At 38.2% G+C, this 22,279-nt stretch overlaps 1 protein-coding gene across 28 annotated transcripts in view; it reads right to left on the bottom strand.

The window, feature by feature from the left end:
- camk2b1 (calcium/calmodulin-dependent protein kinase (CaM kinase) II beta 1) overlaps positions 1-22,279 on the bottom strand; it is a 109,451-nt gene that overhangs the window by 63,782 nt on the left and 23,390 nt on the right. For 16 of the 28 annotated variants that reach the window (XM_051684009.1, XM_051683992.1, XM_051684037.1 and 13 more), the window contains exons 5-6: positions 20,656-20,721; positions 11,972-12,044 (exon numbers count right to left, since the gene is read on the bottom strand). In XM_051684009.1, coding sequence (XP_051539969.1) covers positions 11,972-12,044; positions 20,656-20,721 — 139 coding nt within the window. The remainder of the gene's footprint in view (positions 1-11,971; positions 12,045-20,655; positions 20,722-22,279) is intronic. The other 12 variants (XM_051683956.1, XM_051684019.1, XM_051684025.1 and 9 more) reach the window with 1 other exon arrangement.

Genomic DNA, 22,279 nt, shown 5'->3' with positions numbered 1-22,279 from the left:
TTGGCCAATGGCCGTTATATTGCTTACAGTTGTGCGCAAAAGTTTGCATACCCTTGGAGAATTGGTAATATATGTACCATTTTTAAAGAAAACATGAGTGAGCAGGCAAAACACATTTATTTTATTTCTTATGGGATTCATATTCAACTGTAGGTTATAACAGAATGGCACAATCATAAAACAAAACATGGCAACAAAGGAAAAAAAAATTAAATGACCCCTGTTCAAATGTTTGCATACCCTTAGTTCTTAATACTGTGTATTGCCCCCTTTAGCATCAATGACAGCGTGCAGTCTTTTGTAATAGTTGTCTATGAGGCCCCAAATTCTTGCAGGTGGTATAGCTGCCCATTCATCTTGGCAAAATGCCTCCAGGTCATGCAAAGTCTTTGGTCGTTTTGCATGAACCGCACGTTTGAGATCTCCCCAGAGTGGCTCGATGATATTAAGGTCAGAAGAATGTGATGGCCACTCCAGAACCTTCACCTTTTTCTGCTGTAACCACTGGAGGGTCAACTTGGCCTTGTGCTTAGGGTCATTGTCGTGCTGGAAAGTCCAAGAGCGTCCCATGCGCAGCTTTCGTGCAGAAGAATGCAAATTGTCTGCCAGTATTTTCTGATAACATGCTGCATTCATCTTGCCATCAATTTTCACAAGATTTGCCGTGCCTTTAGAGCTCACACACCCCCAAAACGTCAGTGAGCCACCACCATGCTTCACAGTGGGGATGGTATTCTTTTCACTATAGAACTTGTTGACCCCTCTCCAAACATAGCGCTTATGGTTGTGACCATAAAGCTCTGTTTTGGTCTCGTCACTCCAAATTACAGTGTGCCAGAAGCTGTGAGGTGTGTCAAGGTGTTGTCGGGCATATTGTAACCAGGCTTTTTTGTGGCATTGGTGCAGTAAAGGCTTCTTTCTGGTAACTCGACCATGCAGCTCATTTTTGTTCAAGTATCGTCGTATTGTGCTCCTTGAAACAACCACACCGTCTTTTTCCAGAGCAGCCTGTATTTCTCCTGAGGTTTCCTGTGGGTTTTTCTTTGTATCCCGAACAATTCTTCTGGCAGTTGTGGCTGAAATATTTCTTGGTCTACCTGACCTTGGCTTGGTATCAAGAGATACCCAAATTTTCCACTTCTTAATAAGTGATTGAACAGTAATGACTGGCATTTTCAAGGCTTTGGATATCTTTTTATATCCTTTTCCATCTTTATAAAGTTCCATTACCTTGTTACGCAGGTCTTTTGACAGTTCTTTTCTGCTCCCCATGGCTCAGTATCTAGCCTGCTCAGTGCATCCACATGAGAGCTAACAAACTCATTGACTATTTATACACAGTCACTAATTGCAATTGTAAAAGCCACAGGTGTGGGAAATTAACCTTTAATTGCCATTTAAACCTGTGTGTGTCACCTTGTGTGTCTGCAACAAGGCCAAACATTCAAGGGTATGTAAACTTTTGATAAGGGCCATTTGGGTGATTTCTGTTATTATTATGATTTAAAAAGGAGCCAAACAACTATGTGATAATAAATGGCTTCATATGATCACTATCCTTAAATAAAAGACAGTTTTTTTGCATGATCAGTCATATTTTCAAAATCAATGCCAAAATTTCACAATTTCTGCCAGGGTATGCAAACTTTTGAGCACAACTGTATACAGTATATACACTCAGTTAGGGGTGAGCGATATGACCAAAATCTTACATCACGATATCACCAATTTTATATCATGATTCACGATAACGATATATATCACGATATAGTTAAATGAATTTAAAAAAAAATCTATAAAAATTGGTTTATATATTAAATAACCATATTGTTATGCTTTTATTTTTTATTTTTCAATCCAGTCATTGAATTAAATACTTTATGAATGAAAACTACTTCCTCTTATATAATTTTCTCTTTATTTGGAACTTGACAAACATAGTTAGAGTAAAAAAAAACAAAAAACAAAAAAAAAACATTTGGAAACATAGTTAGTGTTTAGCTGTTTTCCTAGTCAGTGTTGGTAAGAATGTCAGGCTCTCTCGCCAATTGAGATGTCTGACTTCCTCCATAGCGCTTTAAGGTAAAAAACTCAATTCTCAGCAGAATTCAAATGGGTAACGCAATTTTTTTACGTTTGTACCGCGATAAACCAGGTTGAGTAGCGCAAGTGTCTGTGGCCTAATCTGGAAGCCTGCTGGACAGAAAGCTAAAGCTGCAGTGGGCCTACCATCTGTCTACCTCATAAGAAATAAGAGATTCATCAGACCATGCTTTGTTTTTCCATTTTTGGTGAGCCTGTGCCCACTGCAGCCTCAGCTATCTGCTCTTGGCTGGCAGAAGTGGAATCCGACGTGGTCTTCTGCTGTTGTACCCCATTCTTCTCAAGGTTCGATGTGTTGTGCATTCTGAGATGCTATTCTGCTCACTACAATTGTACAGTATTCTGCCTGCCTGGCAGACATCTCGGCCTGATGAAGGAACACCAACTGCAACTCAACCCAGCCAAGACCGAACTCCTTGACTTTCCAGCCAACCCTGCTGTTGAACACAACATCAACGTGCAGCTGTGTGCAACTACAGTAACGCCTTCCAAAACAGTCAGAAATCTAGGGGTAACCATCGATAACAAACTAAATTTCACAGGCCACGTCTCAAAGACTGCAAGATCATGTAGATTTACACTCTACAATATCAGGAAGATAAGACCCTATCTCTCTGAACATGCCACACAACTGCTTGTTCAGTCACTTGTCATAACTAGGCTGGACTACTGTAATGCTCTCAATGCAGGCCTCACTGCATGTGCAATTAGACCCCTGCAAATGATCCAGAATGCAGCAGCACGTCTGGTCTTTAATGAACCAAAGAGAACGCGTGTTACACCACTACTTGTCTCTCTCCACTGGCTGCCGGTTGATGCACATATCAAATTCAAGGCTCTGCTGCTGGCAAACAGAACAGTCACTGGGTCTGCTCCAGCATACCTAAAAACATTTCTGCAGAGCTACGCGCCCACTAGAAGCCTGCGGTCAGCTAAGGAATGTCGCCTTGTTGTACCAACACAAAGAGGCACCAAAACACTTTCCCGGACTTTCAGTCTCATCATACCACATTGGTGGAATGACCTTCCCAACTCCATCCGTGAAGCTGACTCACTCTCTGTCTTCAAAACACACATCTTTTCCATGAGCACTAAAACTTTTCCACTAGCACCAACAATCATGCCACGGTCGAAATCACTGAGATCACATTTTTTCCCTATTCTGATAGTTGATGTGAACATTAACTGAAGCTCCTGACCCATATCTCCATGATTTTATGCACTGCATTGCTGCCACACGCTTGGCTGATTAGATACTCACATGAATCAGGTGTCCAGGTGTACCTAACAAAGTGGTCACTGAGTGTATATACAGTATACTGTATAATACAGTACAATACAATTATTGTTTATTATCCATTTATAATGCTGTTTATTTATGCTGGAATTGACACCAGGCAGAATGACCCCTTCTAGCAATCAGTACAGTTATCAGACAATGGCAATAGTTTCTAAATGGTGAAATATTAGCTGAATAAATGGCCTGGCCGACATATTCATATATCACTAATAGAAAGCCACGTGAATCTACTATACAATTCTTTGATTTTCTGTAAAATGGGTACAGTAGAGATGTGGGTCTAGATTCAGTGTAAAAGGTGTAAATCAGACCATAATTGGATGCACATATTTATAGATGCATAAATATCAGTCTACGGCATTGGCACCCAGATATTAACTCATTATAGTGGAAATCATACAGAGCGATGGTAAAACAGCAGAATATCTATGGTGTCTTTGACAGATCCAGTTCTATGAGAGTGTAATGTGATTACACTGTGTGTTGGGAGGTGTGTGTGCATGTGAGCTGGTTACCAAGAGACCCTCGCATGTTGCATTCATGGTTACAGCAAACCTCAGGAATGAAGGTGTTGCTATTTGACAGCCCAAGACTATATCTGACACCCAAGTGATAATACACTGAGCGTCACAGAAGCTGGGTGTGGAGGTGATATCAATTGTTTAAATAAATTAATGCTGTAAACAGATCTTTACTGTAGGCCAAAGGTATTCCAATATACAGCACATTCTTTGAGTCAAAGCATTCAATATTGGAATAGAAAAAAGACAAGATTGGAGGTGTTATATTTGTTACACAGCATGGAGGGAGAACAGTGGAAGACAAGTGTTAATTTGCTAAAGTTCATTATTTAGTGTAATTGTGAATGACATCAAAAGGGTAGTTCACCCCAAAATAACAATTCCGTCATCACTTACTCACCCTCATGTTCTTCCATACCTGTATGGCTTACTTTTTTCTGTGGAACACAAAAATACATTTTTTTCATCTTCATTCACCATTCACTTTCACCGCAACTTTTTGCCATACAATAAAATTGAATTGTTACGAAGACTAACATTCTCGAGAAAAAAATAGTTTTGTGTTTGTCAAACGAAAGAAAGTCATACAGGTTCGGAACAATATGAGGATGAGTAAATTCTGACAGAATTTTCATTTTTGGCTGAACTTTCCTTTAAATTGTTAAAAGCTGCATATTCACTGATAAGTATCAGCAGCAATATACATAAAAATTCAATTATTTCATTAAATGTAATTACACATTTTATTCTAATGCCTTTCAAGTGCTATACTATATAAATGGTTTTATTTATTTATTTATTTATTTATTTTTATGGAAATTTTTTTTTTTTTTTTTTTTTGCAAATATTTGGGGAAATGTAAAATTCAAACAGATCAAATTAAGATAAGATATATTCCAATCTGGTTTCAGAGCTAATGACAACACTGAGACTGTACTATTTAAAGAGCTCCTAGATTAAATGTGTACAAGATCAATGTTTCGATTTCTTCTCTTGGATTCAAGCTTTGCTTCTGATATTATCAATTTTGGAGTCAACTCTGCAATTGCAATTAGTTGGTAATTGGTTGTTTTGCAGACATATTTCTTCAAGGCAAATACATTTATTTATTTATTTATAATAAAAAAATTAATTAAATCGCCAAAGAAGCTGAACCAAACCAAGTTGGATATTTTGCCGTTGTTTTGTGCAAGGTTATATCTCGGGTTCAGTTTTATTCTCTTTGTAAATGTTCTCTCTCCATTAAATAAATATAAAATATGGTGTCAATATTAAAAGGTTACACTATCTTGTATGTCTAGATGTCCATATTTAATTTTCATAAAGAACTTTGAGTAGCATAACTAACAGGGACAGTGCTGCATAAATAAAGTTATAGCTGTGATTATTATTATCCATGTGCACTGCATGAGATTACTGGCATGTGTGTAAAGTTCAGGGCTGTAAATTAAAGTGCACCATTTGCTTTCTAAATGTCTCCCATTAAAAGGGCATGGATTATGTCATATGGACACCACGCCTGAGAGCAAATCTGTACAGTATGTTTACTCTGCTGTGGACTCTGTGTATATGTATGATAATGAATAAAAATATATTTCTAAAATAAATAAACATGTAAGGTTCTGTGCATTCCTGATGCACAAGTATGTCTCTTCACACCTCCCCCATGGTCAGCAACTGATCATGACTGGTCTACAAGAGATGTGTGTATAGGGGTGAAACAGGACGTTTAGTGTCACTGTGTTTACACAAATCTCCACTCTTAAGAACAGTGGTGGCCAGTAAAACTCTTCTAAAAGAATACAGAAATGGTTTTCCTAACTCACTGTGCAGCCTTACATAATCCCAGCTTTATGCCTTGTACTAACAACACTAAATATTGCAGTGTTTGACTACTGAATCTCTTCCTCCACCCTTCAAAAGAGAAAATTAAAAATGAAAAGTCATGAATTGTCATGATTTCCTCCCTCTTGTTCGAAAACCCATTTGCCTTATTTCTTCCATGGTAAAAAAAAAAAAAAAAAAAAAAAAGAGAAAATAACCATTCACTTTCATTGTTTGGAAATTGGTAAGTGAACGTGGCTAAAGCTAATATTCTGCCTAGCATCTCCTTTGTTCTCCAAGGAAAGTAATTTGGTTTTAGAACAACATGAGGTTGAGGTAACTTTGTGCTCTCTAGCAAAATCTGTGGCTGAAACTTAAAATTGCAAGCAATTTGCGGAAGAACACTTTTCGTCAGTCATGTTTCGGCACTGCTCTTCAGCGCGGATGAACCTCATGATAAGCTTACCTGGACATCGCCTGTGTGTGATCATGATTGGGAGATACTCGGAGCCGGAGTCATAACATGCTATTTTCAAGTTGATATTATGTTGTACGATTAAACATTTAAAACTGAAATATTACTTGTTTTGATAAAGATAAGCAACACTCTTATTTACATATTTTGAATAAATGTATTTTACACGTATAGCGCTTTTCTGACACTACACTCAAAGCAGAACAGGGGACTCTCCTCAACCACAACTAGTTACCAGTACATTTTAATATGATTATTTAAGGGTTTTATCTAGCATTAATGTTTGTATTGTACAACACGTATCAATTTAAGAGGTGAAACCTATGATATGGCTGATACGAGTTCAATGGAAGACTTTATTATTTTTATATTATATTATATAGCCTCAGTTGATAAGGCAAGTGAACAGTAATACTGCAATTGTATGTCTATGAAATGAGCACAATAACACCGTAAACTAAAAACATAAAAAGAGGATTCAATGATGATGGGGATAAAATATACTTTATTAAATATGCTAAATAATAATTACAAGAAGTCAATTTCAGAAGTCAGACATATTAGTAAGCATGTTACATTAACTGTACCGGACAATGTAGATACATTGTGATCGGATGACACACAAGTAATGTCGAATTATAAAAGCATAACAACCAATATAAGCTTCGACAACCTTACCAGAAAACGTTTCCAAGCATTATAGCAGCTAAACAATGTCACCAAACAAATAACAAATCCATCCAGACTGCAGCGATGCTGTCCTGAAATGTGTGTGTTTGACTGAACTGAAGTGAAGAGCGTAGTTTATCTTGCCGGAACATGTGTCTTTTTTTTGCGTTTACGGACATGACGTATTGACGCAAGGATGAACGACATAAGCCAGTGATTTTGCGCCAAATCCGACCCGACAGCTCAAAATACAAATAAGTTTTATAGGCTTCCCTTTGTGAATCGAGATAAGGTACTGACTGTTTATGTAATCAAATCAATCATAGCAATTTGTTAATTTGGAACCAAAAACAATTTACGGAGAAAAATAACCTTGGGGGAAGCCAGTCTCACCGGGGGAGCCAGTTCCCCTCTGGCTAAACAGCATATAATGCCAATATTAGTTATCTATACACTGGCGGCCAAAAGTTTGGAATAATGTACAGATTTTGCTATTTCGGAAGGAAACTGGTACTTTAATTCACCAAAGTGGTATTCAACTGATCACAAAATATAGTCAGGACATTACTGATGTAAAAAACTGCAGCATCACTATTTGAAAAAAAAATGTAATTTATGATCAAATCTAGACAGGCCCCATTTCCAGCAGCCATCACTCCAGCATCTTATCCTTGAGTAAACATGCTAAATTGCTAATTTGGTACTAGAAAATCACTTGCCATTATATCAAACACTGCCGAAAGCTATCTGGTTCGTTAAATGAAGCTTAACATTGTCTTTGTGTTTGTTTTTGAGTTGCCACAGTATGTAATAGACTGGCATGTCTTAAGGTCAATATTAGGTCAAAAATGGCAAAAAAGAAACAGCTTTCTCTAGAAACTCATCAGTCATCATTGTTTTGAGGAATGAAGGCTATACAATGCTTGAAATTGCCAAAAACTGAAGATTTCATACAAAGCTGTACACTACAGTCTTCAAAGACAAAGGACAACTGGCTCTAACAAGGATAGAAAATGATGTGGAAGGCCAGATGTACAATTAAACAAGAGGATAAGTACATCAGAGACTCTAGTTTGAGAAATAGACACCACTTCATTGAATTCTACCCGCTCAACACCAGTTTCATGTACAACAGTAAAGAGAAGACTCAGTTGTGCAGGCCTAATGGGAAGAATTACAAAAAAAAAAAGCCACTTTTGAAACAGAAAAACAAAAAGAAAAGGTTAGAGTGGGCAAAGAAACACAGACATTTCAGGGCCGATACCGATAAAGATTATTAGTAATCAAGGAGACCGATAATCGATATTTGGGGCCGATACACATTTGCAGAAAATTTTAGTGTTAAAATTTATACTAACACAAACTCAAACACAAAATGTCCTTTAAATGCCTAAGAGCATGTGTTTAATGAAATACTGCAAAACAGAACATTTCAATATTATCTTATGAAAAATACTGGAAAACAACATTTCAACATCATTTTTTCAAAAAATAAAGTGGAGGGAGCTCTTAGCAGCATTTCTTTTGAACTGAAACTTTAAATATTTGAATGTTATGAATGTTTCAATTCCATGAATGTTATGTATTAACATTATTATATTTTTCTTAAAATGCAAGTCTACCAAAATCAAACAAACAATGTACAACAAAATAGTGCAGTTTACAAATACTATTTGCTACAGCTAAGTATAAATGGACTGACAAACAAATAATGGAAATGTTTTTCATTATAAGCAGAGAACTCATAATTTCAAAGTTTTCTGACATCCATTCCAGATATGATGTAATCTCTGACTGACTTTCACAAAATTAAAACAATAATAGCTTTGTTTATTATCAATAGGCTCAAAGCATGTTGATTAATAAAGCTAATTTTAGATGGAAAAAATCGTTTATAGTCTAAAAGGCGCCCTGGAACCACGATAAATTGTCCTGTCACACACCTTACTTAGCTGAATAAGCTGCGTTTAATATGAGTCATATCAAACACATGAAGATTGTTTCACTTTGCCTCATTCTCGTTTTCTGCAGTGTATTTTAGTGAAAGATGCCGGTATCATCTATATTGCTGCTCACTGTATTTCTCTGCTCCGGTCTAGTGTCGGTAAAATAACCGCGTCTGCAGCTCTACTATGCGCCTCATGTCACGGGCCGGGGGAGAGAGGCAACGTGTATGGAGCGCGAAAGGGCATTAATGAAGCATATTCGGTCCTAGAGAAAAATAAGTTGAAAGATCAGTGCTATCTACGCCCCGGAGCACTTGCAATGCACACAGCTCTGTTGTTTTGTCGCGCTGCTAATCTAAAGCCCCCTACACACATACAGCGACTTTATCGCTTGATGTCGCTATCTCTATACTGTGAAGTCGCCAGTTGGCGTTCCTACTGCTGTCGCTCTAACGTTGGTGGACTGCACGTCTGGCCATGTCTTTGGACATATATGATCACAGATGAGGCATTTTACTAGTAAAACTATGATTTCATTCTAATATGACAAGGAGTCAGTTTTCTTGTCCCTAAAAATGCACATTCTGCAGGGGAGAGCGTTTTTATATGAACTGCAGCAGTGCTCAGTGCATCATAACATTAATAAGACGAAAAACTATCAATGTACGAATCAAACTTACTCAGACTGTGACCATTTATTTTCCACGTACATTTTTTTATTATATCCATGTATGTGGTTACAGACGAATCATACTGAACAGTGAAATCGCCCACAGATACTTCTCTTGCCTGCACTTACAATTTTGCAAACTGACTTTTACGTACCTCGTTCTATGTTTCGTTGGAGTTTTCTGGTTAAATTAACACTAGAGGTGCTACCCTACTGTTATTCACTTTCACACAAATCATAACTACAATGGCTGAAAACTTTATAAACAAATTTTTCGCTCTATTACTCACACACTGCTATGTTATTATATCGAAACACCCTTTACTATAATGCATCATTTGAAAAGCGTAAAATTTTAATGCTTGAATTACAGACTCACCTACATATACACACTTATTCCAGTGCGATCAGCTTGTGTTGTAGCTCACCTCATAGTGTTGGACTTTGGACTCAGAAGTCCACGGTTTGAGCCCAGCCAAGCACGCAAGCTGACATGTGAGACGAAAGTGTCATAAAAGCAACACAAAATGACGTGGCTTCTGCACAAAATGTGCTTTTGTTTTCGCATTTTGCTTTTTGAACCTATCAGGTTTGGGTTAAAGTTCTAGGTTAGGGAGGTACGTTTTACTCATTAAAACCTGCATCTAATATTAACCTTTAAAACCTAGTCTGATTACAGCACCATTACACTCGCTTTTGGCGCCCCTGCTGTACATTTCACTAGGAAACTGCAGCAAAACTTGTAATAAGGCATTTAATGTTGCTTTGCAAAAACGTTAACAAGAGATAAGGCTGGGGTCCTGGGTAGCTCAGTTATAAAAGACACTGGCTACCACCCCTGGAGTTCGCTAGTTCGCTATTTCGAATCCCAGGGTGTGCTGAGTGACTCCAGTCAGGTCTCCTAAGCAACCAAATTGGCCCGGTTGCTAGGGTGGGTAGAGTCACATGGGGAAACCTCCTCGTGGTCGCTATAATGTGGTTCGTTCTCGGTGGGGCGCGTGGTGAGTTGAGCGCGGATGCCGCGGTGGATGGCGTGAAGCCTCCACACGCGCTATGTCTCCGTGGCAACGCAATCAACAAGCCACGTGATGGTCTCAGACGCATAGCAACTGGGATTCATCCTCCGCCACCCGGATTGAGGCGAATTACTACGCCACCACGAGGACTTAAAAAGCGCACTGGGAATTGGGCATTCCAAATTGGGTGAAAAAAGGGGAATAAGGCTGGTAAATGGTAAAATGCTTGTTTATTGATTTGGATGTAAACACTTAAAACATGCTTTTACAGTGTGCTGACCTAAAACATAACATTCCGTACGTCTGTGACATCCTCTGCGAAAATAAAGTTGTTTTGAACTGGCTAGTGTCACCCCAGATTTAATATTCTGTTATGTGAAGGACTGCGTGTCGCAGTGTCGCATCACGTCTGGTTAGGACATGGTGTGACAGTGGGAATTAGTTTTCTTTCATGGTTTCTTTTCATCAGGATGTTGTATTTGCAATAAGAGCATAGTAAGCAAAGGTAAAAGTAAAACCATGATAACATGGACAGTAACCATAAAACAAATTATGCCCTTCTTCATAAGAAAAACACAACCCGAAATTAAACTGTATTCTCTTATTACCCCGATATATTGATTTAAGTTCATGGTAAATATTGTTTAATATCTGTGATGTTTGGATTGAAAACCTTAGCTACAATTTCTGTCTGTTCATGGTACAGATTTCTCCTTTACTCCTTTTCAATGCTTTTTAGAATGTTGGGGCCATTTAATCTAATTTTAAACTAGTTTAATCATTGACACATTATGGGTTTTCATAGAGGTTTTAAACAAATAATCAATGCCGAATCCACGACCCAGCTCGCGCTTCTCGCAGTGCATTTTATGATGATTTGCTGCGGCTGAGCGCTCAACACCGGTTCACGTGTAAAAAAAACACACATGCTCTGCACTGATCTATCCATTAAGCCGCGCTGACTGATCTGGGTAGAGCTGTTTCCTTTCGCGTTTTGAACGTTGATATTTTTTGCGCAACAAAAAAATGACAGTGCACGATCAGAGAGTCAGCCAACTTTGTAGTCACACCAGTGCGACCATTTAGTCGCAGTCTGGAGCCCTGTAAAAGGATGTTTACACAATAATTCACTACTCTTGTGTAAATAAACAGTAACACAATGCTATAATACCATCAGGAGCAATAGTCAATGAAAAAACAAATCAAAATAAGGAACAAACAACTAAAAAAGGAGCATACCATCATCAAGCTAAAGATCAAACACAGAACGCAAGGATTTGTGAAGTTTGGGGAGCAAGTCAATAGATTAAGGTTAGCTTATGATGCCATAGACAGACAGACGGACGAACACACAGACAGGCTATAGCTACAGACAGACACATGGACAGGAGCATGCAGGGGCAAACAGACAGGCAATATGCAGGCAGTGTGTGAGCTACATACTGACCTTCAGGTCCCTGTGCACAATGTCATGTTGGTGAATATGATGAACACTGTCTAGAATCTGATGGATACAGTGACTGTGAAGACAAAACGGAAGAAAAGAAAAAGGAAAGGAGTGGGAGAGGGAGGGAATGAGAGTTGAAGGGGGACATGTGAGGATGGACAGAGTGAAATCAAAAGATTGATGGAGGGATAGCAGAAAACAAGGGGATGGGATGAATCAATAAACAAGGGATGTGATGAGTGACATGTACAGGAGAGGGAGGAGAGAGAGGGATTCAATGAGAGTGGGGTGTGAATGGTAGAAGTGAAGAGACAGAACCATTTAGACATGAGACACAGAACTGTCAACAACAACAACATCAGAAAGAGAGAGAGAGAGAGAGAGAGAGAGAGAGAGAGAGAGAGAGAGAGAGTAGGAGGAAGGGAGGTGAGGAGCAACAGGAGTAGAGGGTGTATGTGTGCGTGATTGTGTGTGTGTGTGTGTGTGTGTGTGTGTGTTTGTGTTTTTAAGAATGATGTGTAATTAACTGCTAGGGATCCACTCCAATATAGTGTATTCTAAGTGCAATTACACACACACACACACACACACACACACGTTGGTGCAGCTATCATTATGAGGACTCTCCATAGACATAATGATTTTTATACTGTATGAACTATAGACTATCCCCTACCCCTACCCCTAAACCTAACCCTCACAAAAAACTTTCTGCATTTTTACATTTTCAAAAAAACATCGTTTAGTATGTTTTTTAAGTGATTTTTAATTATGGGGACACTAGAAATGTCCTCCTAAACCACATTTATAGCATAATACCCTTGTAATTACCAGTTTGTAACCTTAAAAAAAGTCCTCGTAAACCACTCAAACCTACCCACACACACAAACGCACATGTTGCCATATGGTTGCTAGGTTATTCTGGGTGATTGTTAGGGTTGATTAATGGAAATTTCAAGTCAAAAAAGCACAACCCAAGATTCTATGATATTGTGGTCCTTAGATATGGCATGGGTCCCTCTTTCAAAAGTCTAATACATTAAGGATGATTGTTTAATAGAGCATGATAGTCTGGTTCAGAAATTAAAAATTACATTCATTTTTTCCACAGGGGATTTGATTTTTTTGATTTGATTTGACTTACTGCGAGTTCCAACACTGTAAATTGATGGTGTATGCTTCTGTTGACGGCATTACTCCGTGTAATAACTTATTTTTTTAGAAATCAAATTCACTAGAGGAATTTGTGATCAATATCTACACTACCCATGATCCTGAAAGAAAAAGATCCACCAATCAGAATCACAGCAAACAAACCACTGCAAAAGAGCCCAGCAGTGACCGCCTGCTTCCATGATGCAATCGAGTCTGTCTCTCTTCACTCTCAAACTACTTATACATTTGTATAATGTCTGAAAAATTTGCAATATAATTTAAATATAATGATTCTATACATATAATTTACAACTTTAAATCAATGTTTTTTTTTTCATTGTTTCTTATTTGATTACATCATTTGCAATGCTTCATGGGATTGCAGCTCATTAAAGACATTAAGTACACAGTCTTGTACCTTTATCTTTTTGAAAGCTTTTCAAATACATTTATTATTATTTTTTTTGCTTCAAATCAAAGTTTGTAATGTTGTGATTTTTGAGCTGGTTGGTTTGGTTCGTGGCTTAGAACTCTTGTTTGAAGTACTTTGTGAAATCTCAATGGAAAAAATTAAAATGGCAAAACACGTCTGGAACCAAGACGGCTTAAAATGTGAGCGGCTCCATAATGATGCTTGCATATACAAACACCACTAATATTATCTGTGTTCTGTTTTTCAAGGATTTAAACTTCACTAAATCCTTAAATCTGGGCAAATGGACATTATACAATAAAACAAACCTAGAAATACACAACTAAATACTACCTTAAGTTTTCCAAAACAGCTTGACAAACAACACTAACTGCATTCAAATCACATAAATGATAAATAAGAAGTGATTTATTTTCACTGATATAGAACTCTTGGGCCTGTTTCCATTCATCCATTCATATTAGCATCATGTTCTCTTGTCACACTTCCAACAATATAGCAGAGAAAGTGTCACTGACACCATCACAGACAGACAGAGAGAGAGAGAGGGAGAGAGAGAAAGGAAAAAGAGAGATCTAGTGTAAGAAAAAGAGAAAAGAGAGAGACAGATGGCAAATGGGGGGGGGGGGGGGGGATAGGGGTGAGATGAAGCCCTAATTACGTGTGTTAATTGGAGCTCTAGTTTCTCTCTCTCTCTCTCTGAAGAGGTTGGGGGCAGCGTACGGCTGCAGGGCTTCACGAGAAGAGGGACGTGTGAGAGAGAGAAACAACAGAGATGGAAAGAATGGTGAGAGAGATAGAGAGAGAGAGAGAGAGAGAGAGAGAGAGAGAGAGAGGAATGGTAGAAGTCTATGGAGGAGGGACAGACAGCAGGTGGCTGGAAGCAGGTCAGCAGGAGTTGAGTACTAACTAGGGAAGGAGCTTGAGATGTTTCCCAGTGTCTATTCCTACACAAGACTCAAGTAAATGTACGATTTCACATTCACAACAATTGACACAACAAGTCAATGGTGAATGGTCAATTTCTATTCAATTATATAATAATATGTTATAATACATAAATATAAAATATATTATTATATTATAATTGAACGTAGCAAATGAGAAAAATAGCAAATGATGCATACACAAAATTATTTTTGAATGGTAGTGAAAAATAGCACCACTATTACTATTGCAAATACTTGGGGTTAGTTGTTGGAAACGTTTGTGCTACGGACATGAATTATACCTTAAACTATACCTTGAGAAGAGGTTTGCTATTACTTTCTAAGAGATCAGACTTACGATTTTTGCATGGCAGAAATGAAAGACTTGGGGGGGGTAACCCCATAGACTTACATTAAAGAAGAGACTGGGGCCGAAAATCATAAAGACTTGAGAGGGCTCTTGTGACCTGGTCCAGTGATCAACCACCCACAACACACTTGCAATACCATATCAATCACTCAGAACACCATTGCAACCTCATAGCATTGTAACAACACTCCAGCATTGTGGCGGCGAGTTTTGCAAGGACAAGCACCACTCACTCACACTGAGAAACTTTGGAACTGACGGAAGGGTAAGTAGACAGTTGATCGGTTAAGTGGACAGTTAATAGATGTTTAATTAGCCTGGCTGATATATTGGTCTATCACTGATCACAACTGCTCTTAATTTACGATGAATCTGGGAGATTATTGAGATGTGTCTTACTGCATACCTAACTAGCTATTATATTATATTATAACCTGTGATGTCAAAGTCAACTTTAAAAGCCAGTGTATTCTATAAAGATGTGTTTTCAGGGTTGAGATACCATCCCAAGGAGACACCCTGTGCTTCATTTACCGCTCTAATAAAAGCTCGCTGTGCCATGTATTAACATGTAATTGCAGTTATTACAGTGTAAAAGCATTATCATGCAAGTACACTGTGTAAATTGCCCTTTAGCAGACACTCAGCTAAAGTGTAATGTGGCAGCTCAAAGCTGGGTCATGGACATTAAGCACATTGCTCAACTGACACAGATCAGTGAGCTCAGTAACTCTATGTTTTATAGGTCTAAACTACTTGGGATTGAACCTGTAACATTTGATTAGCAGTCCAGATTAGACTACCAGTAATATAATCTAATTAGTTTTTTGGCTGACATTATTATATAAAACAACTTTACATATAACATAGACAGTGTCCCAGGGCCCTGGGGTTAAATGTTTTGCTCATGTGCATAATGGAGGCCAATGGTTCCTTAATTTTGACCAATTAATTTCCTTGACCTTCCATGACACTTTCCAGTCATTCATGATTATGGAACACAAATTAATAAAAAATAATAATAATTTAATAGAGATTGCTGGGACATTTGCATGTTGGGTACAAATCTTATGACTTTAGATTAATGATAATAATTATTAGTGTACAAATGTGTCCAATAAGACCCTCAATAAACAGACTGACGTTATCACGCTGATTTGTGGGCAAATATTTACCCAATAATATATAGAAAACTAAACTAAATATATATCAAATTAATTTAGGGTTGGGAAATTTAAGCAGTTACGTTCTGCGATTAATAATTTTTTGTTTAACACGTTAAAAGATATGAATGCAGTATATGTATTTTTTTTTCACTTCCTGAGACTTCACTAATAAATGGGAATATATACGTTTTCACGAGGTATATGCTCGACTCGACTGCATATCCTAATATAGAAACTGATTGTGTGGAGCAGTGTACGCTTATTCATTACAAACAACGCATTTCCCGGGCATAAAAAAAACACAGGAGCGGATTTACTGTACGGAGAATGGAGACTTCACCCGCAAGTGGTGAACCAGGAATGGGAGAGATACGGGCAAGCTGCTGTATTTCTTTGCATCGCCTGAAAACGCTCTCACTTTCATCTGAACCACTGTCAGTAGCAAAACCACGAAAGAGAGACCCAGCATGTGCGCGATAGAGACTGAAGATAAGTGTCCACTGGGTCATGTGGTGCGCAAAGCAATGTGGGCGTTTTCAATTCATTTCAATGGGAGCCGAAATTAATTGGAATGAGTTGAAAACACCCACTTCACTTCACTCACCACACGCCAGTGGACTCGTCCCGATAGAAGGACCTGACCATTCATCAAGCTGCAGCCAGATATACTTGTAAAGACTGAACAGCAGTCAGAGAAAATAACAGTTTTGAGATTTTAAACTTCAGCAAATTAAACTTCAGCATTCAATACATTTTATACAATATCTGTATGTATAGCATCTAATAATGCATTGGCATTGTACACTTAAGTTTATCTTGCCAATACAGTTTGATATGAATTGAATCTGCTCATTTGATCATATAAGTTAATAAAAAAGTCCACTGTAAAATGGAAGAAGATTTAGCCCAACTTTTAATTAAAGCATGACCACTGATTTCATGGTCTGTACAAATAATCTTGTATCAAAGATTTATACCAGTGAAAATATCTAATGAACTATCTGCCAAAAACAAAATACAACAACATTTTAACACGTACATTTTTAACCACAATATTTTAACGTACATATTTAAATAATTAAAATAAATGATGACTAACAAATTTCTTGCAAGTTCTTTGAGACTAAGTAAATACAGTATATTATATATTTTTTTAATGTTTGTTGTAATATATCATATACTACTATTAATAGCGATTGCGACTGATCACAGAAAACGATTAATTAGTTTTAAAAAATGTACTGATTCACAGCCCTAAATTAAATATATCAAATACATTTACTATAGACTTTTTTTGTTTTAAATTTATACGTATTAGACTTTAAGATTGCACTGAATTCAAAGATTTTTCCAAGTTGATAAAATCCATAGGACCATGGGAACCCTGGGTGACCGTTCATGGACCGTCTCTTGCCGGGTTTGAACCTACAGCCTTACAGTGCATCCGGAAAGAATTCACAGCGCTTCACTTTTTCTACATTTTGTTATGTTACAGTCTTATTCCAAAATGAATTAAATTCATTATTTTCCTCAAAATTCTACAAACAATACCCATAATGACAATGTGAAATCTTTGCAAATGTATTAAAAATAAAAACGAAAAAAAACAAAAAAAAAAAACACATGTGCATAAGTATTCACAGCCTTTGCTCAATACTTTGTTGAAGCACCTTTGGCACCAATTACAGCCTCAAGTCTTTTTGAGTATGATGCTACAAGCTTGGCACACCTATTTTTGGGCAGTTTCTCCCATTCTTCTTTGCAGGACCTCTCAAGCTCCATCAGGTTGGATGGGGAGCGTTGGTGCACAGCCATTTTCAGATCTCTCCAGAGATGTTCAATCGGGTTCAAGTCTGGGCTCTGGCTGGGCCACTCAAGGACATTCACAGAGTTGTCCCGGAGCCACTCCTTTGTTATCTTGGCTGTGTGCTTAGGGTCGTTGTCCTGTTGGAAGATGAACCTTCGCCCCAGTCTGAGGTCCAGAGTGCTCTGTAGCAGGTTTTCATCAAGGATGTCTCTGTACATTGCTGCATTCATCTTTCCCTCGATCCTGACTAGTCTCCCAGTTCCTGCTGCTGAAAAACATCCCCACAGCATGATGCTGCCACCACTATGCTTCACTGTAGGGATGGTATTGGCCAGGTGATGAGCGGTGCCTGGTTTCCTCCAGACATGACACTTGCCATTCAGGCCAAAGAGTTCTTTGTTTCTCATGGTCTGGGAGTCCTTCAGGTGCCTTTTGGCAAACTCCAGGCAGGCTGTCATGTGCCTTTTACTGAGGAGTGGCTTCCGTCTGGCCACTCTACCATACAGGCCTGATTGGTGGAGTGCTGCAGAGATGGTTGTTCTTCTGGAAGGTTCTCCTCTCTCCACAGAGAAATGCTGGAGCTCTGTCAGAGTGACCATCAGGTTCTTGGTCACCACCCTGACTAAGGCCCTTCTCCCCCGATCGCTCAGTTTGGCCAGGCGGCCAGCTCCAGGAAGAGTCCTGGTGGTTCCAAACTTCTTCCATTTATGGATGATGGAGGCCACTGTGCTCATTGGGACCTTCAATGCAGCAGAAAATGTTCTGTACCCTTCCCCAGATCTGTGCCTCAATACAATCCTGTCTCGGAGGTCTACAGACAATTCCTTGGACTTCTTGGCTTGGTTTGTGCTCTGATATGCACTGTTAACTGTGGGACCTTATATAGACAGGTGTGTGCCTTTCCAAATTATGTCCAATCAATTGAATTTACCACAGGTGGACTCCAATAAAGTTGTAGAAACATCTCAAGGATGATCAGTGGAAACAGGATGCACCTGAGCTCAATTTTGAGTGTCATGGCAAAGGCTGTGAATACTTATGTACATGTGATTTTTTTCGTTTTTTATTTTTAATAATTTGCAAAGATTCCAAACAAACTTCTTCATTATGGGGGTATTGTTTGTAAAATTTTGAGGAAAAAAATTAATTGAATCCATTTTGGAATAAGGCTGTAACATAATAGAATGTGGAAAAAGTGAAGCGCTGTGAATACTTTCCGGATGCACTGTACACTTACCAGCCCAGATATTCAACCACTAAGTTATACCATCCACACTGAAACTCTTAAAATGAATAACTCTCAGTATTACACACCCACAGAATGTATGCAGGGAAGTCTGTGTTAGCTGCTTTGAGGTGGACAGCAGAGGTGATAATGCCTGGGACTAACACCTTTAACTACATCCTGTAAACCCTGGTAACAAGCATCCAAACACACACACACACACACACTGTGGAAATGGATATGCTTTCAGGAAAACTTTGCACCGGCTGATAAAAACCTTCTTACTGCCATTGGTACACACCATCGGTAGGTGTGACCAGCAGCCCAGTCAACAAGAACACACCGGCATGCAGAGTTATTAGTAAGCTGGTGCAATCTTATCTACATCTGTACAATCGTTCGCATAGAGACGTTTTCCAAAAATATGTCATGCAATTTATTTTTTAATTAATCAACTAAAGGAATCAAACCTACTTAAATACTCTTAGTGCCTATCAACTCTTTTTTTTAATTTGCTACTTCGCTCATGTGCTGTCTGCAGCCAAAAGCCATTCACACATCTGCTCAATGTGAGATATGCCTCTTTTATCGTCACTCTTTTGTCTGTATTCTGCCCATTAACACTTTTTTTTTTTTATACACCTGTCACTACAGTAATATCACTAACACCATAAAATACATTACAGAGGGTAACCGGCACATATTATGACCGCGTATAGCGTGTTAGCACATTAGCGTCATGAATGCAGAATGTAAACATGACAAATTACACATAATCTACTGCATATTTATTACTTTAAATCATCGAGTGGTTAAAACAGGTCCTTTTACTGATCTCGTGTGAATTCAACTGATAGAATGAGGCATGAATTAATTGATAACACATTTTAATGTCACATTAGTTAAGGTTTTACATGTCTTGTGTGAACTCATTTTAAATGTTCCCTAAACGGCTTCCACATTGGTGTGACCGGTGTCACAGCTGTTTCTGCTGTGTGTCTGCTCTGAGCGAAGAACAAAAAAGAACATCTCCATGTATGCCAGGGCCTTCAGGGATAGGGTTAGGGTTTAAAAAACATTGTGTCTATGAGATGTATGTGTGTGTGTGTGTTTGAGCAGGTGTTTGTGTATAAGAAACAGTGTGTGTTATTATGATGTGTTATGATAGGACAGAGATAGATCAGTAGAAAAACAAGAGAAGACAGATCTAGAGACAGAGAGACAAAAGACAGAACAGAAACACTATAGAACTGTTAAGAGTGGCACTTTATACAGTTCACATAAAGCACATGATATACACACAACAGAATACAGTCCCTTTCCTCAATGTTAGTGTCCAGTTCTGTCGTGCCACCTTTTAGCCAAAACTGCATGTTTCATCCTAGTGTGTTGGACAATGAGCAAGATCTGTGTTGCACTGTGGAAGATGCTATTTGGAATAGCATCTCCACTTGCAAAACAAACTAACACTGAACGTGTATGTGGTGGTGATGTGTGCAACAAGCTAGGGCAAATGAAATGGGAAAATAAAGGGCAGAAGAAAGGACAGAGGCACAGTGAAAGTATAGTTGGAAAAAGAAATCAAGAGTATTCCTTACCTGGCATCTGCTTCACTGTAGTACTCTCTGGCCACAATGTCTTCAAACAGTTCACCTCCAGTCACCCTAAAAGGCAGCAAGTTCAGCTTGTCTATTTGCTAATTCAAACAAAATTCCTGTTCTAGAATGCATGCCTCTTCCTGGCACTTATATTCCAAGCAGAGGAGAATCCAATGTGAAAATTATGAGGAAGTCTAAAACTGTGAAATCTAAGGGAATGGGTTTTAAAGGAATAGTTCACCCAAAAATGAAAATTCTGTCATCATTTACTCACCCTCATGCCATACCAGATGTGTATGAATTTCTTTTAGATTTTTAAAAGAATATTTCAGCTCTGTTGGTACTCACAATGCAAGTGAATGGTGACCAGAACTTTGAAGGCCCAAAGGGCAGTATAAAAGTAATCCATACAACTCCAGTGGTTAAATCCATATCTTCTGAAGCGATATTATAGGTCATTTAAACAAATCAATATTTAAGTCCTTTTTAACTGTAAATCTACTCTTTCACAACCAGCCCACCTACTGGTTGGGGCTGGTCAAAGGTGAAGATTGTTAGTATAAAAGGACTTAAATATTGCTCCGTTTCTCACCCCACACTGCTTCAGAAGTCCTGTTTTTAACCACTGGAGTCATATGGATTACCTTTATGCTACCTTCATGTCATTTTTTGTCCTTCTGAGTTCAAGTCACCATTCACTTGCATTGTGAGGACCAACAGAATGAAGATATTCTTCTAAAAATCTTTATTTGTGTTCTGCAGAAGAGAAAAAGTCATGCACATCTGGGATGGCATGAGGGTGAGTAAATGATGAGAGAATTTTCATTTTTGGGTGCACTATCCCTTTAAGACTCAAAAATACAGCCCTATAGTAAAGGTCTGCTTTTGAGGAAGCAAAGGAATGTTTGAAAGTTTTGGGGTGTCAATTTGCACAGAATAATTTATTTTTATAGCTGTCCCATTTGATATCACTTTGTCTTCCTTTTTTATTCCAGTATTGAAGAATAGGTTTTTAATACACTATAGATATCTTCTAATTTTTCTTTCACTTATTGTTTCTTACATTTACTGTTTTGGACTTTTTTTTTTCACTTTTTACAAAATTTTCTCATGTATCGACCCTTTCGGCATTTCTAGGTGTTGAACGCAGAAGTAAACTATAGCAGGGTAAACTTCTATAGCGGTGAATAGGAGACCACAGCAAATATTATTTTTGAGTTTCCACTGGCTTTTCCACTATTACATTTCCACAACTTTTCAAAAGTGGGGAGAAAAAAAAAAGAAAGACGGATAATGCGCATCACTAAATTAGGCGGAAACGTGTTGTCAGTCTGTGATAGGGGTCCCTTAAAAAGATACTTCCTACTTTCGGTTCCTCAAGCAAAACTATTGTATTGATTTTTGGAATATAGTGCAGGAGCTGTATGAACAACATCAGGGTTCCCACTCTTTTCAAGGCACAATTTTCCAGGACATTTCCAGGACATTTTATGTGCTCAACAAATGTAATATTTAAGCAAAAACACATGCGTCCATTTAAATCAAGCTTTTATTTTGGCGTTTCTGTGTTTTTTTGATGGTAGTTTCTCATCTACAGATAAGCAGTATGCTCCATGGCCCAGTG

Source organism: Myxocyprinus asiaticus, chromosome 4 (genome assembly GCF_019703515.2).
Source record: "Myxocyprinus asiaticus isolate MX2 ecotype Aquarium Trade chromosome 4, UBuf_Myxa_2, whole genome shotgun sequence".
Taxonomy (NCBI): domain Eukaryota; kingdom Metazoa; phylum Chordata; class Actinopteri; order Cypriniformes; family Catostomidae; genus Myxocyprinus; species Myxocyprinus asiaticus.
Note: the sequence above shows the minus strand (reverse complement) of the source record. Positions and strands in the feature narration are given on the sequence as shown.